The sequence below is a fragment of the Artemia sp. Qi Xiang Cuo genome, chromosome 8 (genome assembly GCF_049724085.1).
Source record: "Artemia sp. Qi Xiang Cuo chromosome 8, ASM4972408v1, whole genome shotgun sequence".
Classification (NCBI taxonomy): domain Eukaryota; kingdom Metazoa; phylum Arthropoda; class Branchiopoda; order Anostraca; family Artemiidae; genus Artemia; species Artemia sp. Qi Xiang Cuo.
In genome coordinates this window covers 28,278,019-28,293,073 of record NC_142801.1, presented here as the reverse complement: position 1 = coordinate 28,293,073, position 15,055 = coordinate 28,278,019, and the positions used below count along the sequence as shown (strand labels likewise).

Below are 15,055 nucleotides of genomic sequence, written 5' to 3'. Positions count from 1 at the left end.
AGACTCTTACTTTTTAATTAAGATTCCTGTATTTTATTAGCGAAAAAATAATTTGTAAAAAAATTAAAAAAGATATGGATTTTTTAGTTGAAGCCTACGCTACCGCCTAACTGCGTACAAAAATGTCTGGAAATTTAGGAATATACAAAGATGATTTTCTGTAACTGTTTCCTTCTAGGTTCGTTGTTAGGCGAAGACAGCTAAAAAAAAAATAATAAAAGTGATTTAAAATATATGATCTATTTCGCCAAGTATAGGAATGAAGAATTTTCTTTAAAATGTTTAGTTTTGGAAGATTACTTACCGCAAATGCGAAATATTCAAGGTCTTTATTAAAATCTTTATCAGAGATTGAAATTCTTGTAAACAAATTTCTTTTTTTGCTGAAAGTTATCCTATCGCAGCTGTAGTGTAGCAGATGTATAATCCAAGAAAAGGGAAATTTTCACAACTCAAAAAACGGTCATGTGGCCTGTATTATCACGTATTCTGGTCAGCAGTGGAAATATAGAGTATTTCAGGCTTGATTTATACTGCATCATCACTTTTTGCGTTTGACCGAAAACTATAATACGAGAAACAAATTTTTGACGAAAAAACGTAGAGGATTTGTCAAAAAGCTGATTTTGAATAGGCAAGAATCGTAAACAAAGGAAAAGTAAAGCAATATATAAAGTAAAATATTTAGGGACATGACCAGTTAGTGTTGCTTCTATAAGTTGCTTTTTGTGTAAGACTTACCGTTAATTTATAGATATAAATATTTGTGGTCTTAAAAGGAAAAATTGTCTTTTCTGTGTGTATTTTTTCTCTATGTGTTGATTTACTTCAATACAAGTGGAACTGTGTTTTTTTGCACATCCCTTTACGGAAAAAACCCTCACACCCCGCCAAATGGCACCATGTTCCCGCAAAATCTAGTCTATGGGAAGGTAAGGCCATATACAGTAAATGCTCTTATCATTAAATGGCACCTTTCCATACATTGTCTGGAATAGACTCCCCTGGGCTGTTGTTTTTGACAGTGTGCTGAGAATGAATAGTGCAAAGGGTAGTGGGTAGGGAAATAGGTAGTGCTCAGTGCTAAGAATGCACTGAGCATTGTTCTGGTTTGTAAACTGAAGTCTCCTTTCTCGGGCAATATAACTGCTAAACTGTAGCCACACTCGCGAGACTTGCTGGCGAAATAACCGGCATGATCACCGAAATTTTGATACCAGTTTTAAATATCAGTCTCACATTGTAGATATAAGTAATTTTTGTAATAAAGGTAAGACTTTTCAGACACCCTGCATAGAGAAGTCTCAGTAAAGAGAGGTTAAAATGGAGGTCAATTAAAGATTTATAAACCACAATAATTTATTATGTCAGAACTATCCATAAAAAAAAAAAAAAAAAAAAAAAAAAAAAAAAAAAAAAAAAAAAAAAATGGTGGAGAAGCTGGTCCTAAACATAGAAAAGAGTAGCGAAAGTCTGAGGTGAGTATCGAGCTATTAAACAAAAAGCTATGACCCGTTTCTTCTTTGTATGAAAAAAGGCATGATGGATATCTCGAAAAAATATTTGCAGTTTTCTTCGATTTTTGATGAGGTCATTATTTTCAAGATATCTTTTATATTTCCCCGAAAACTGCCTATTCCTATTTTTGGGATAACAAATAAGATAGCAATTTAAAAGGAGAAAAAGTGATTCATATAATTAAAAAAAAAAGTTTTTAATAACGTATCAGGATTTCTTAGAGTATTTGTATTTAAGGACCACCAGTCTTTAGTGGATTATCTACTAGAGAAGGGTCCATGTGCAACTCTTGCCCTAAGTACCGCCCATGCAACTTAAATTTTAGCTAGCCTTGTATACGAGGTTTGCTTAAACACAAAGTCTAAAATAAACTCTGAAATGTGATCAAACAGGAAATATTGTTCTCCCCGAGTGTCAAATTATAGCATTTGTTTTTTAGGAAGTACGAGATCTCTTTCTTCATTATACAGCGAAAGCCAAACCGGAGCTGCCGTTTTGTGCTAGGCCAAGGACAGGACTAAGAACTCAGGTAAGCTAGTTCGAAATATATATGTTTGTTGTTTTTTAAGCGAGATGCTTAGAAGCCAATGTGACCAAGCTCACTTTTTTGAATTTTTAAGCTTTTAATGTCAAAACACTTGATGCACTCTTAACGGTATATAGTCGCTAAGATTCTTGGTCAAATAATAGGCCCGTTCTTTTGCACTAAAATCTTAAATATAAGATATAACATATTTCTACAAATATTTCCGTTCTTTTAACTAAACATTTTTATAAGATATTACAGCTCACTGATGTTACCAAAAAATGGGAAGGATGCCATATTTATACCATATGGAACCATGATGAGAAAACTTTGATGATATACTCATCATTGTTCTTTGACTGCTGATCAGAGCAGAATGATAAAAGATGTTTGCAAAAGAACCCTATAAGATCTTAGTGCTAAGATTTCACTTTTAAGCGTTCTTTGTCAAAAGATGTAAGATCTTAGCACAAAGATGAGTAAAAGAACAGTCCTAATGTTTTAAACCAAAGATTACTTATACACTTGAAAAATGCCAAGAAATGCCAAATGTTAGTTGGCGTTGGTGATTTTTCTTGATGACACTAGTGCCATTTCAACTCTTGTAAATTTACCATGCTCTTTGATCTACGCTATGAATGTCCTTCTTACCAATACGGTAGAGATGCGAATATAAGTGACAGATAATAGCAGTGGCTATTAGTATTGGCAGTGAAAAACTGTTCGCAATTCTCTCCTGGATCCCTCCTGTAATCATATTTCCGGGTTGTATTCAAATAGCATAAATGTATTCCAATAATTTGACAGCAGATTCCTCGGATTTTTAATTTCTTATTCAGTTGAAAAACGAAATCAGGAAATCAGAAGTAAAAAATCTATGGATGTTTGAAAAATAAAACAAAAATAAAATAAACCTTGTAGTTTAAGTTTATACATAAAAAAAAGTACTCTTTGTGGTTCAAACCATGAAGATTTATGCTCTTCAAGATTGCAAGTTTCGTCTCGGTGAGTGACACGTTGCATCCATTTTAAAACCTCATTGAAGAAATGAAATGCTTGTACACTTTAAATTAAATCTTAATTTTATTCCTGTTCTTCAATGTTTGACTGATCAAAATTTGTAACAACTAATTTTTGTCGATAGATTAGTCCTAAATGCAGTAGATCTACCTACATATTCAGCTGTATTGGAAACTCTGGGTTGGTTTTTTTTCCATCTGGCCGCCAAATAGGTTGACCTTCCTTACTACCATAATTATTGGAATTTACTCCTGGTAGCTTGTTAAACAGTGGAGTTAGGAGGTCTTTTGGAATCTGAAGGATTCGTAAACGTGGCCTAGAACTTAAAGTGTTTATATGTTTTTTTGCTTGAGCAGGGAAAATCTCTGCTATAAAATATATTCATTTTTTCTCAGAAAAGGAATATCCGTGTTTTGGTTATCAAATCTGATTCAGTATTCGGCATACAAGGCAATGAACAAGACTAGTTATTATACTTTGAGTGTTAAAATGATTCTATGGATTGTTTAAAATGGGCTTTAACCGAACAGAGATTTTAACTGGGCTTTTTAAAAAGAACATTGCTTTTCACCGGCATTTTTAAAGATTAATTAAAAAAAACAACAACAAATGGTTATTGTTAGTTTTTTATATATATATATATATATATATATATATATATATATATATATATATATATATATATATATATATATATATATATATATATATATATATATATATATATATATATATATATATATATATATATATATATATATATATATATATATATATATATATATATATATATATATATATATATATATATATATAAATATAATTTTATCGGTTGTAAAAGGGTGGTGCTTTTCTTTCTTTCTTTTATTTTTATATTTTTTGTAGTTGTTCTTCCGGGTCAGTGGAGTCCCGTATCACCTTATTTGCGTTTTTTATTGGTGATATTTGGCATCAAGTTTTTTTTCTGTTAAATTGTTTGATTCACTTTTTTCTCTCCTCTTTCCCTGTTTTTGGATCATTGGCCACTGGTGTGAATGTATATTTTTGTATTATTGTTAGCGTAGATAGGTTGTGAGTAAACGAACTTGAATAGTTAACAAATAAATTAGAATATAATGCATAATTAGCAATTATTGAAAAAAACTAAATGGTTACAGGACCATCACGGTTGTCTTCTGCTTGAGAAAATCAATTTTATTCAATAAGAAACTATTTAAACTCACATGTCTTTACCTGTCGTTACTCGATGATTTGGGCGTATCTCTGAAAGAAAATCCACTTTTTGCACTCGAAAATACAAGTCTGAGGCTATATATCATTTGAAAGATCAGCACCCATCATTCCCGAAATTGTATAACTCTTATGAAAAATCGAATATGAAATGTCTTTAAACCTGAACCCAATCAATGCCATATGTATCAGTGTATTTTCATTACCACGTGACGAACTATGTCAGAGAGTTCCCCTTACAGTTGGCAATGTTGCCTTATGGGCGTGACAAAAAATCTGCGGAAGTGGGTATATTGCGAAAGGGAAAGGAATGTTTTGTTAACTAATGACCAGTTTACTGTATTTGGGTATTTCCTTGCTATAGTTATATTAATCTGAATTAGCTATTTCAACATCCATAAACTGCAGAATTATAGAAATGAGAAATAATAATGAAAAGAAACTTGATCGATAAACAGTTGTAAAGCTATTCCTGAAAATATAAAATACCAAAGCTCTTTTTTGCCATCAAAACTCAATATTACTTTCTAAGAAGCCGGTTTGAATCATTTATTAAATGATCGTAAGAGCATAACATCTCTATTTTCAAGCACATAAACAAGCACAAAATATTAAAATCCTTACCTTAAATTCAAAACCAGCAATGAATTCCTTTTTTTTTTAATTTTCTATTCTGCCTTTGGTATGGACTTAGTCATACTGTGAGTGATTCACATAATGGTGAGGGTTAAAATGCTCTTAAGAACATTTTCTATTCTCAAGTTTATAAGCAAGCATAAAATATTAAAATTTTTGACCCTGGAAACGGATGCTTTGAATTCAACACCAGCAATGAACATTTTTTTTTTAATTTTCTATTCTGCTTCTGGTATGGAATTGATCAAATTGGAATTTGAGTGATTCACATAGTGGAGAGAATAACTCTAAAATGCTCTTTAGAACATTCTCTATTCTTAAGTTCATAAGAAAGCACAAAATATTAAAATCCTTGACCCTGGTAACGTGTTTATTAAATTCAAAACCAGCAATGAAAGTTGTTTTTTTAATTTTCTAATCTGCTTCTGATATGGACTTGGTCAAATTGGTTTCTGAATGTTACATATAATGGAGAAAGTAACTACTTCCTGTTTATAGGTGTGTAACCGGTTTCAAGCGGCGGCTTATAGAAGCAATCAGTGGCGATATAGAGGAAGGCGGGATAGCATTCAATTCTGTGTGGATAAAAGAATATTTCTTGTTGGGTATGGTTTGTATGGCTCATCCAATGGTGGCTCTTCGTATACCGCCCGAATTGAGCTGATGCGACTAGGAAGAACTTTGGCGGATAGTTATGTTAAATTTTATTCTGATGGATCAAGCAATACTTTCCATGTCTTCTTTAAATATCCTGTGCAGGTAAGTGGGAGTGTTTTATATCACAGTTAACCAAATTCATTTTTTGACATTTTATAAATATCGCTATCCCAACATAGCTGAGTCTTAATATTTAAGTTATTTTCTAGACACACTGCCTTTTGTTTTTAAGATTAAAATTCAATGAAAATATAATAGCGACTTAAACTTACTTAAGACATTGAAAACTGAAAAGAAAGTTATGTATATGAAAAGAAGTCAAAATATTTTAGCCTCACACCTGGAAGCCTTTATTAACGAAAAGAGGAAAGAAAAAGAAAACTTGAATAAACAGTGATTACATACTACAGGATAACATAAAAAGATAAAAATGCGAAAAGAACACATCTGATAAACTAAAGTTGTTGTTTAGCGCAATCAAACTGTATCATCATCCTGGATCTTGTTTGTTCCGAACGACAATCTTAGTCTATCGGGATCGAGGATTACCGATCGGTAATTCAGGATCGGTTTAATTGGATCGAGATTGGAAAGATCACTGGAGCAATAATTATAGATGCAGAAGTATGAAGAATAATCTGAAAATTCTAAAAAATTTAATTATGTTGGACTTGAGTTCATTTGCTAATTGCTATTGTTGTATGCTGCTTTCGCTATATTATATCATCGTATCGTTTTTTTGTTCAGGTTGTAATACATGAATCTGCTAATAACTTAGAAGCTTAGAAGCTAGAGTATAATTTTTATATTGCTATGCTTCTGGTAGTTTTTCTGATATTTAGACAGATCATTACTATTTGAATAAATTTTTTATTTATGTGGGGGGAGTCGAGATTTTCAGTGCTACCAATGCCCAGTAGATGCTGCTAGACTAGGTGATTGTTATTAGCAAAAAAAAAAATTAAACTCCTTGAATATTTGCCCTCCCTCTCCCCACGACAGACGTGGATTCTCCAAAGACGACGCTTCTTCTCAAGACAAAAATAGTCAAGGACCTTTTACCTTCCCTCATCAAGGGAGTTCTTAGTCCTCGAGTGCTTGAAGTCAATGTCGTGTTATCAAATCAAGCTGTATAGTCAAGGTTGCCAACCCCCTTTAGAGCCAACCAGAGCCTTAGTCTGTATGGTCTTATTTTATTACTTAAAAATTAAATCATCTTATTAATAATCCCAAAATGAAAACCTTTTCAAAATTTAGGCAGCACAATTTTGGTAGCAGGAGCAGATTAAGATCATTTGAAGAACGAACCTTTTATTTGATGGGTCACCTCTGCTAGTATTTGGATTACAGAAGGCCGTTTAATGCCAGGTTGCACACAGACTACAGTACATATAAAAACTGTATCCCCAAATATTGCAGGAAAAAAGGTCCCAGAAAGCTCTTGACCAAAGAACCAAAATAGATGTTGTGTAGCCCTGTAGCAGTAATTTTTCTCGACGCCCCCTAAAGTCTTGAAAAACAAGTTACTCTTAAATTGTACTTTGCTTCTCTGACTGTTTTGATTTTGAAGGATCGTGGAATGATATTTGTTATATTTGTTGGCTTTTTCAGTATTTCCGCAAGTAAATTGAAAAGGGTCAACTCGTCAGTTTGCCTGGATGTTATATTCTTATTTAGAGCGTTCATAATTCACAACAGCCTTTTTTTTGAAGAATTCACAGCTTTTAAAAACTATGAAAGGACACGAGAATTTGAAGGACCGCATCTCCCTCCATGTTTATAAGCGATTTTTCTGAGAACTGAATGTTGCAAACTACTAGATAATTATTTAGCTGGAATTTTCAGTGCTAAAATCCTATATTGGGTGATTACTGGTGTCAGTTCACAGAATTATTTTCAGACCTGTGCTTTAATAAGTCAAATACTGTTTATCTTGTACTAGATGGTCCGTGCACTTTTTTTCCTAATTTCTACCACTCCCTAGGTGGAATACGATTGAAGAACATAGGTTACGTAATATCAGGGAACTATAGTACTTGTCGAATGAAGCAAAAGGACCCAAAGATTGTATTATTTGCTGCTCGACTAAAAGCTCAGACCAAAAGGATAAAAAATCAGGCTTGTTGTGGACGTACTACTTCTGCTACTACTAGGAACTTGTCGTAACACCAAGCCGTTTGAGGTGAACACAGCTAAGCACGCTTCTCCACCTCAGTCTATTTAAGGCTGTACTCTCTACCCTTTCCCGTGAAGTTCCGGTTTACTTAAAATCGTTCCTTATTGCCTCTTCTCACCCTATTTGGGGACGACCTGCTGTTGGTTTTGCCTCAGATGGATAACCAAAAAGTAAAATATTGGGTAATCGGCGATCCTTCATCCGCAAAGTGTGGTCCGACCATTTTAGCCTTTCTTTACACATAGAAAGAGGGATCAAACCACATTTTTACACAGCTTACTGTTTGATATACAGGCAGTCAAACGAATATCTAAGACTGTACTTAGACAATTCATATGGAAAGTATTCAGCCTTTCGAAGCGCCCACGTTTCTGAACTGTACTTGACCACTGTCATAATCGTAGCTTCCAATATTCTAATGCTAGTTCATGGACCCCTCTTTCCCGACGTTTTTCAACTATGAAAAAACACCCTGCACCATGGCTATTCCACTTTGACGTCTTTACTGCATCTTACAATTTTTACTATAGGGTAGGAATACTACCCTAGGTAAGTGAAGTATCCACGTCATCGATATTATCATTACCTAACATGACTTCTTCAACCTCATTTGTTCCTAGTATAAGCGTCTTAGTCTTCTTAAAATTAATTTTCAAACCTATTCTTGCACCGTGAGATCTTCGAGCCTTCGGAAATTCGCTCATTTTACAAACATTTTTATCGAGGGCCCTCAAATCATCAGCGTAATCTTAAGTCTAGGAGAGGTTTAGCTTTTCATGGTTTCCTGTATTATTGGCCGTGTTTTCTATTGACAAAATCCACCAAAATAATCCATTTGAACAGGGACACAACCCTACTTAACTCCTGATTCGACAACAAACTAACTACATCTTCTGAATGTTCACAATTTTATTTGCAATAGAAATAAGTTTAGGGAAAGAATATTTGCTTAAATTTGGTGCAGGAGGAGATGTCTAGGTATGGTTAAGGAAGTGACTAGCTTTTGTACTTCTAAAGTGTTTGTACGAACTGACAATTGTTTCATTTTTTCTGTGAGTTTTCTAAATTAAGGATGCAACTCTGGGTGAAGGAATAGATACTATCTTGTCTTACCTGTACGAATGTGTGCGTAAGCAATAACGAATATTTTCAAGCTTGTTGGAATAAGTGAGAGTTAGCTAGGGCTTGTTTGATCATTGGGTGTCTTCACCGAAGCTCAAACATTTGTGATTGAAATCTTTTTGTGAAGACGCTTCACAATTTTTCTCTCTCATAGCATCTTATACTTTCTTTTTGCCTTTGCTTCTTTATTTTGCTATTGCTTCTGTTGTGTTTTTTTTTTTGGAAATGAGTATAGTTATTATTAACCATGTTTCCGTTTCAATACTGCCACGTGAATTTATTCATATTTGCCTCTCTTCTTCCTCACCCTCATCGCTGTCTTTCATTATTTGTTCATATGAATATTGATGAATTTCTTTTATTGAACTGTAAAAAGTGTTTATAAAAAGGAAGTCCGTGTCACTTTTTCCTATGATATGTGACGTTTTATTTAACAAAATTGCAGTTATTGATAATGTTGAGGAAATGTAATGGAAAGTTCATCCAAACAAATCTGCAGGTTGTGTTGATCTCGCCTAAGGCCAATTTTATCTATTCCTAAAGTTTGATTCAATTCCAGGTTGAGCCTGATACGTTTTATACGGCTTCTGTGATACTAGATGGAGGTGAATTGAGCTACTTTGGACAAGAAGGTGTTTCTGAGTTAACTGTTGGCGACGTAACATTTCAATTTCAGTGTTCTTCTGAAAGTACAAATGGAACTGGGGTCCAAGGAGGTCAAATTCCTGAACTTATATTCTATGGTCCATGTCCTGGTGTAGAAACTGAATCTCTTTGAATAGTTTTTTTTTTTAGATTTTAAATCTAAAAGATGTTTAGATTAGTTCGTGAAATTTTTATACATCGAATCCGGTTTTGTTTGTGATTTTTCTACTTTAATTCTTTTTAGTAATTAAATTTGGCTAATATTCAAAAGATGGAACAATCCCTATAGATGCAAATGCCGATTTTCGGCCTGGATATTATAATTACTAGCTGTATAGATACTAATTTTGGAAAATTAATTTTAAATCCTATTTTCTCTTCGTTTATAAATGCGCATTGCGGTCCACGAAAATTTAGGGAAAGGAAAGGGCTGAAAAGAAATAGGAGAAAGGAGGGATGAACTTGTACCTTCAAATTCTTTTAAAGGGTCAAATTCATTAAAGAAGTTAAATTATGTGGCTATAAGGAGAAATTGCAAGACAATATAAAATCTGATGGGGTTTCAAGAAGAGATTGGCTCAAGAATCCATCATCTTGTCTATGCGCCTGGAGGACGTCCATGAAAAACAAGAAACGCATAATAAATGTGTAATTTCCCACAAGAAAGGTGAGCTTTGAAGGCCTCGGCCCGAAGCCCCCCTCCGTTTTTCCAGGACCAATACGATGTAGAATAAAGTACATTTATATATTTCCTCATTATATTACCAAAATATAATGTGGTAGCGCAGTGAATTGATCTTTGCTGAGCAACACGGGGCTCTAGGCTCGATCCCAGCTGCCGAAAGATTGTGTGACAGGTAACTGGAGACGTCGGCAATTGTCGACGGCCTATGTGCCGCCGATGATGATGGAGGATATTTATCCTTTGTCCTCACCGAAATGAACGGTTAATATTGAAAAATAAGCAGAGCCTTCTCAATAGAAACTAAAATTGAAAAAAACTAAATTTTTATGTTAATTTATATTGAGCCGGCCTAGCCGAGTGGTTATTGCGGTAGACCTGAAAGACCTGAAATGTCCGAGAGGACAGGGGTTCAAGTCCTGGTAAGGTTGGTTATTTGGTTTGGAACGGGAGTCACCAGTGTGACTCAGTAAGCTCAGCCAGAATCGACCTAGCACTAAATAGGTACTTGGAGAAATCTGGGGAAAAACACGGGAAACGTTGGGTGATTTGCCCCCAACCACTCGTCGCACTTTCGGTTGAAGGCAGAGAATCAGGAGATCGGTACCTGCGCTACGCAAATCATTGGTCAGCATGCGAACAAGTTTCTTTACTTATACATGAACAGAAAACACATAGAATTTAAACTTATCCGTCGAAAGCTGTTAGTTTAGAGAAGCCTGCGTAATTCTAGAATGAAAACGGGAGTTTCCTCTTAAAAAAGGAATTAGATTTATATTAGAATTTTACCAGGAAATTCAGCGTGTCCAAAACCTTTGAGTAAAGTTTTTAATTTCCTATCAACAAAAATACAAGACTATATGTTTCCCAAGAAGATTGCACGGATGCATTTTTATTTCTTTTTTTTACCCTGGGATCATACAGAATCATCGATCGCAGGATATGAGGAGAGGGTTCATTTAAACATGGACTAGAAGTTCTAGTGTCTTTTTTAATTAATAAAAGAGATCCCATTGCAGCAAAGTGCCCATTTCTGCCGTTTTGTTCTGCAAAACAACAAAATGCTATCGAGTGAGAATTCTGAGATAGCCATTCGGCTTAAAACTTTCGAACCCTAATTTTGTACCTTACCATTTTGAGAAGCCATCTTGCCGTGCGGAGGTTCATTATTCCCTGAACTTATGTGCAGTCCAAACAAAATCAAATTTCATTACAGACCGTTCATCCAGTATTACTAATGTTTATATAGTATTACAAAATTGCAGACCAGCCATTAGGGAAGGGGTTTGTGGACCTTTTGATGTGGGAAGGGTACTTTAGACCTCAAAAATTGCAGTTTAGGCCTACATTTTCAATTTCTGTGATATGTTTTTCAGATAAATACAAAGTTTTTTCGCCCCCTAATCACCCTTCATTTGGAATAATATATTTGGACTTCAATATTGGTGCTCTTATTGCAAAAACTGTAATAATTAACGTGAAACATAAGTTGTTTAACCGTTGAAGTGTGGTGATAATACGTTTGACCTGAGCGTAATGAGTGAAAGTCCAACGGGAGCAACAGTTTTCTTCATATTAGGTAAATGATATTCTATTGAAAAAGCAAACAAACATAAATGAACTCTTATTACTTCATTCGACGACATTTAAATGTTTAAATCTAGTACAAAGAGGTAGGAGTTGAGAGGCTGTAGCCTTCATGATATACTATCGTTACCCTGAATTTGATAGCAAAAACGAGCAGAACTTAAACATAAAAACAACAAGTCTTTTCAAATGAGACTGTAGAATGACATAAAAACCTAAAATCAAGCCCTGCTCTGCGCTTAAGTTTAACCTGTTTCAATGCGCCATGGATCAATTCCCTAATGCAAGAGCAAGGCCGTATCCAGGAGGGGGAGGGGTGGGGGGTTGGAACCCCTGCTCCCAAAATTTTTGGCCGACTCGTAACAAAATAAAAAAAATTTATATAAACAAACTTTTGTTTTTTTTTTTTACCCCCCCCCCCCCCCGAAAAAATAAACCCCCTGAACACAACTCTTGGATACGCCCTTGTGCAAGAGTAATGTGATAAAAATTATAGCTTTTGTTCTCATTACAATGCTTTGAGAACGAAAGAATTTATACTCTTGCAATTGCTTTAAACACTGGAATTTTTAATTGAAATGTTTTTAAGGTAATTACTAAATAAAACAAATGCAATTACACACATGCAAACCACAAGAGTTTGTTTGATACCACGGCTGAGGGAGCGATATTCCCGCTTCATATATAGGACAAATTCTGTTCGTTTTAGGTTTTAATATCTGTTTTTTTTTAAACTTTTGTTTAGTTTGAAAAAAAAAATGCTTTTTGTTTTCTTAATTCCATTTACATCGAGAATTAAACCAACCTATAAATAAACACGGCAGAGTAAAGCCCCACCTTAGTCTGTGTAATAAGGGTCGTAAGAAAGTTCTACCTTAGGAGGCCTTTTCTCTTACCTTAGGAGAAAAGGCCATACTTTCATTTCATTTATTAGCAGAAATAAGAAGATCAAAAGGGCCACCCTTTGCTCTCCTTTTGGACCAATAACAGTTCTGGACCTACAGTACGGTATTGCTTCAATACCAATAGGAATAAGGCGAACAGAACAATGTTCTATTATGATCTTGTTACCACTCTTAATCTTATTCATGTCATTACCAAAAAATCGAATGATCCTTATTTTAGTTATTCGCCAACTAAGACAAGCCACTACACTAATTAATAATCAGTCTACTATTGTTATCAAGATTTCACATTTCGATATTGCAAGATTTCCAAAGAATATTGGAAAGCTTTTGATGTTAAGCATGATTTGAATCTTGAATTTGATTAGTTTTTTTTTCAATAATCGAATATTTTTTTTTTATTTCTACTTATATTAAAACTAGTGTCACCCAGTTTTGCTCTTTTTTTCTTCTTTGGTCACCTCCCTTAAGCTTGACGAAATAGTGTCTTGGCGACGTGATCCAAAATCATATTTGGTAAAGTTGTGGGGCAATATCTTTTATAACTGAAAAAATATTATATTTAAAACCAAGATAAATTAAAAGGGGGGATGTATTTCTATTTCAAAAATCGATACAGTAATACCGATAACCATAGACGGTAGATAAAATTCCAGCCGTATTCTGGCAGAAAATAGTTTTTATTTCAGAGGAGTGACATAACTTGTTAAGGTCGCTGTCTGCTTGGTCTTCTTTTAAAAGGTTTTGTCGCTTTCTTTATCTTTTAGCCAATTGAATTGTGATTTATTTCAAAGTTGTATAATTTATTGCCAATTTTTTCATTGTATAATTTATGGATTTTTCAAGTCATATTATCAAAAATTACTTTTGAATGTTTTGAAAGTTTAATGCCAAGCATAGGCTGTTATTATAGGAGGTGAAACCTTTTTTCTTCATAAAAAAGTGAAAGTTTAAATAATAATTAGACATATTAACTGGCTCTCTTTTTATCTTGGTTTTTGTAATGGTGTTTTTAAAATCGTTACTAAAATATATATTTCATATTATTAATAATACTATTGTTACAAATATATATCTTATTTACTAATCAATTTTTTTTGTCGTTTCGATTGTTATTTGTATTGTGTAAATGCTTTGTTTGGGCTGATTGAAAAGGCTAAAGCTGGAGAGTTCGCATGTTTTTGGGAGGAGGAATACTCTTCTTCTTTGTCACAGGTTTTTGGCATGTTATTTACACTCATTGAAAGAGATTATGAAAACAATTACAGAGAGATTTTAGTTCTTAAGACTGAAATGGGTAATCATGGTAGAGACGTTGCCGAATTAATGTCTTGTCTGGTTTTTCTGTCATTTTGAAGCAATTCAAGTGATGATAGTAATGAAAAATAAGGGAAAACTTACGTTTGTATTTTTTACTCTATAATATGTGTTTCTTTTATATATTTATGCCATATTTGATTTAAAAAGAAAAGAAAATGTAGGTTTGAAATAAAACACTTTCAGTTGTAATTTCCTTTTTTTAGTCATTTGGTTATTAGTAACAATTCTAGACCCATTCCATATCTTATGTTTAAAACACTTCTTTTAAAGGTGCGTTTGTAATTTCTATTTGAAGCCTTTCCTATTTTGAAACCTCTTCAGTAAAAATCAGGTTTTAGATTGGTATAATTGTGTTTAGCCAGATCTCTTCTGCTTAGTTTGAATGTAGAGATTGAATACAGACTGTGAAAGTTGGTCCAAAATAGTATGCCGTTTCTTTTGTTTCATAATTTATAGGCCTTACCCCCCGGTAGATATACATGGTCAAGTTTCCGGGGAGGGAAGGTGAAAAAGTGGGTTGGAAGGGAGAGGTGTTTCAAAATTTTAAATATAACTTATTATTAGACTGATAATATTATGTTTTATGTTCTTGACAGGTTTACCCTTAACAAAAAAACTAGTGTTTAAAAAATGCGAGGTACAAGGTGATTTTTTTTAGTTTTAGGGATGGCGATTGTTTCTATCGTCTTTCTTGGATCCGTGCTGCCTGTCTTGCTCCCCTTTAAATATAAAGCAGGTTTGATGTATCGTGCAGAAAATAAATATGTAACTGATCAAGCATATGACTCGGAAACGTTGTTAATGGGAGGCGTAAATTCCTCAGAGACTTCATGAGTATTGGAATATATGCCAAAAACGCGCAAAATTGCCTGAAAACGGGGCAGTATATTTTCTCTTAGTGTTACTACTTGCCATAGAAATTCTTGGCCCTTGCCCTTGCTCCCAAATAACCATTGTGGGGTGTCTCAAATGGCACCCAGACCCTTTATAGAACCGAAAGACATGTACAATTAATTTTAAGGTGCGACCAT

The 15,055-nt window shown here is 33.9% G+C and overlaps 1 protein-coding gene across 1 annotated transcript in view; it reads left to right on the top strand.

Moving 5' to 3' along the window:
- Positions 1-14,213, top strand: part of LOC148949300 (BTB/POZ domain-containing protein 6-B-like) — a 68,081-nt gene extending 53,868 nt beyond the window's left edge. The window contains exons 7-9 of the mRNA XM_089093324.1: positions 1,958-2,047; positions 5,429-5,689; positions 9,445-14,213. Coding sequence (XP_088949450.1) covers positions 1,958-2,047; positions 5,429-5,689; positions 9,445-9,663 — 570 coding nt within the window. The 3' untranslated portion in view covers positions 9,664-14,213. The remainder of the gene's footprint in view (positions 1-1,957; positions 2,048-5,428; positions 5,690-9,444) is intronic.
- Positions 14,214-15,055: the final 842 nt, after the last annotated feature.